The 1744-nt window shown below is 27.9% G+C and overlaps 1 protein-coding gene across 1 annotated transcript in view; it reads right to left on the reverse strand.

Moving 5' to 3' along the window:
- Window positions 1–1387, reverse strand: part of psma6l (proteasome 20S subunit alpha 6, like) — a 7937-nt gene extending 6550 nt beyond the window's left edge. Inside the window, exon 1 of the mRNA XM_087794886.1 lies at window positions 1217–1387. Within this exon, the coding sequence (XP_087651012.1) occupies window positions 1217–1292 (76 nt within the window). The 5' untranslated portion in view covers window positions 1293–1387. The remainder of the gene's footprint in view (window positions 1–1216) is intronic.
- Window positions 1388–1744: the final 357 nt, after the last annotated feature.

Genomic DNA, 1744 nt, shown 5'->3' on the forward strand with positions numbered 1-1744 from the left:
CCAACGATTATGTTATTGAGATGTTACATTTGATTTAATAATTCAATTCAATATATTTTTTGAAAGGTTGATTTAATGTTGTTTGTTTGAATAATTAAATTGTTAAAAATGAATGAAAAATACTTATAAATTAAATAAACTCAAAATATGTATTTTATATTCAATTTAAAAGGCTACACAATGAAATAAAATAAAAACAGCATCATTGTTTTTTTTAATTATTTCTTTTTTATTTAACCTCACAATATATAAGTTATTTCATTAAATACATTTTGCAAATATTCTTTCTTGTTAATAATTTGTTTTTATGTTGTTATCATTTTTATTTCCTTCATGTTATTATGTTTCTAACTTATTCTCTGATCATTTCAAATTATTGTTTTAACGTTCTAAGGAGGTTAAATTTGATTTTATCGAATACTTCAATTCAATAATGTATATTTTGAAAGGTAGATTTTTGTTGTTTGTTGATATAATTTAATGAGTAAAACATTTGAATTACCTATAATTAAATAACATCAAATATGTATTTTATATTGAATTCAAAAGGCTACAAATAAAATTAAAAAAGCAGCTTTCATTTTGAAAATATTCGATTATTTTAATAATTCTTTAATTTTTTATTTAACCTTAAAATATACCAGTAATTAAATCAATTAATAAATAAAGTTTCAACAGATCACATCTTAAATTCAACCATTCAATATACACATTATTGTATTCAACAATTTAATTAAAAAAATTCAACCTTTTAAAACATAAAATCATTGAATTTAAACATTTTTATTCACTATTTAAAAGAAAATTTCGTTAAAAAAAAAGTTTGACATTTTAATATCAACCATTTATATTTATATTCCTGTGGCACTGAAATATATTCTATAAAAAAAAAAAAAAACAGCTTCACGATTGTTTATCGCCTCAATAAAATAACTGCAAACATTAAAGAGGTACTTACCACTGCAGTCCACACGTGTTCTGTAGTATGTTACAAAATCGATTGACGAAACTACGATTATTCACTTTTTAAAGACGATAATATTGACGTTTATAGAGGATTTAAACCTGGTTCTAGTCCAGAAACACCTTCAGTTTCACGTCCATGGATCAATGAGATCAAACTATCGATCACCAAACTTGTTGATACGTAAGAAAAGTCAGGTTGAGACGCCATGTTTGTTTAAAAAACGATATTTTAAAAACAGATCAAACTCACCGACTTGGTACAAACGACCGTCCGGGGAGAAGATGGTGATGTGTCGATCAAACCCTGCGTTGGAGCCTCGAGACATGTTTTCTGCTCAGAATAACTGGTCAAATAAAAGCAAACTGCTGCTGCTGAGGATCTGTGTTCGTGACTGGGACAGAAGAGACTCTTCCTGGATTCTTTATACTTTCACTTTCTCTTTCACGAGCCTCCATCTTGGCAGTGACGCAGGGGCGGCTCCAGAACTTTTTCCTGTGGGCGGACAGAGGAGTTTTTTTTCTTACTTTAATTTTAGTATTACTCGCTTATCATTTTGACTCTTTTCATACTAATTATATTTTAGTTTTTTGTGTTGATAATTTTATAACACAAATTATAAAAAAAAAAAAATCTGTTTCTTCTGCTAATATATTTTTATGTACCAGTGGTACAGTCGTGCATTTCACACATAGACCTTCACGTTTGAATGAATCCACGTCTCAAGAACTACTTTAAGGTTCTTTATGCACCACAGGGATCTGAGCGTGAACTGTTATA

The sequence above is a fragment of the Callionymus lyra genome, chromosome 7, assembly GCF_982586985.1.
Source record: "Callionymus lyra chromosome 7, fCalLyr1.hap1.1, whole genome shotgun sequence".
In the NCBI taxonomy this organism is placed as follows: domain Eukaryota; kingdom Metazoa; phylum Chordata; class Actinopteri; order Syngnathiformes; family Callionymidae; genus Callionymus; species Callionymus lyra.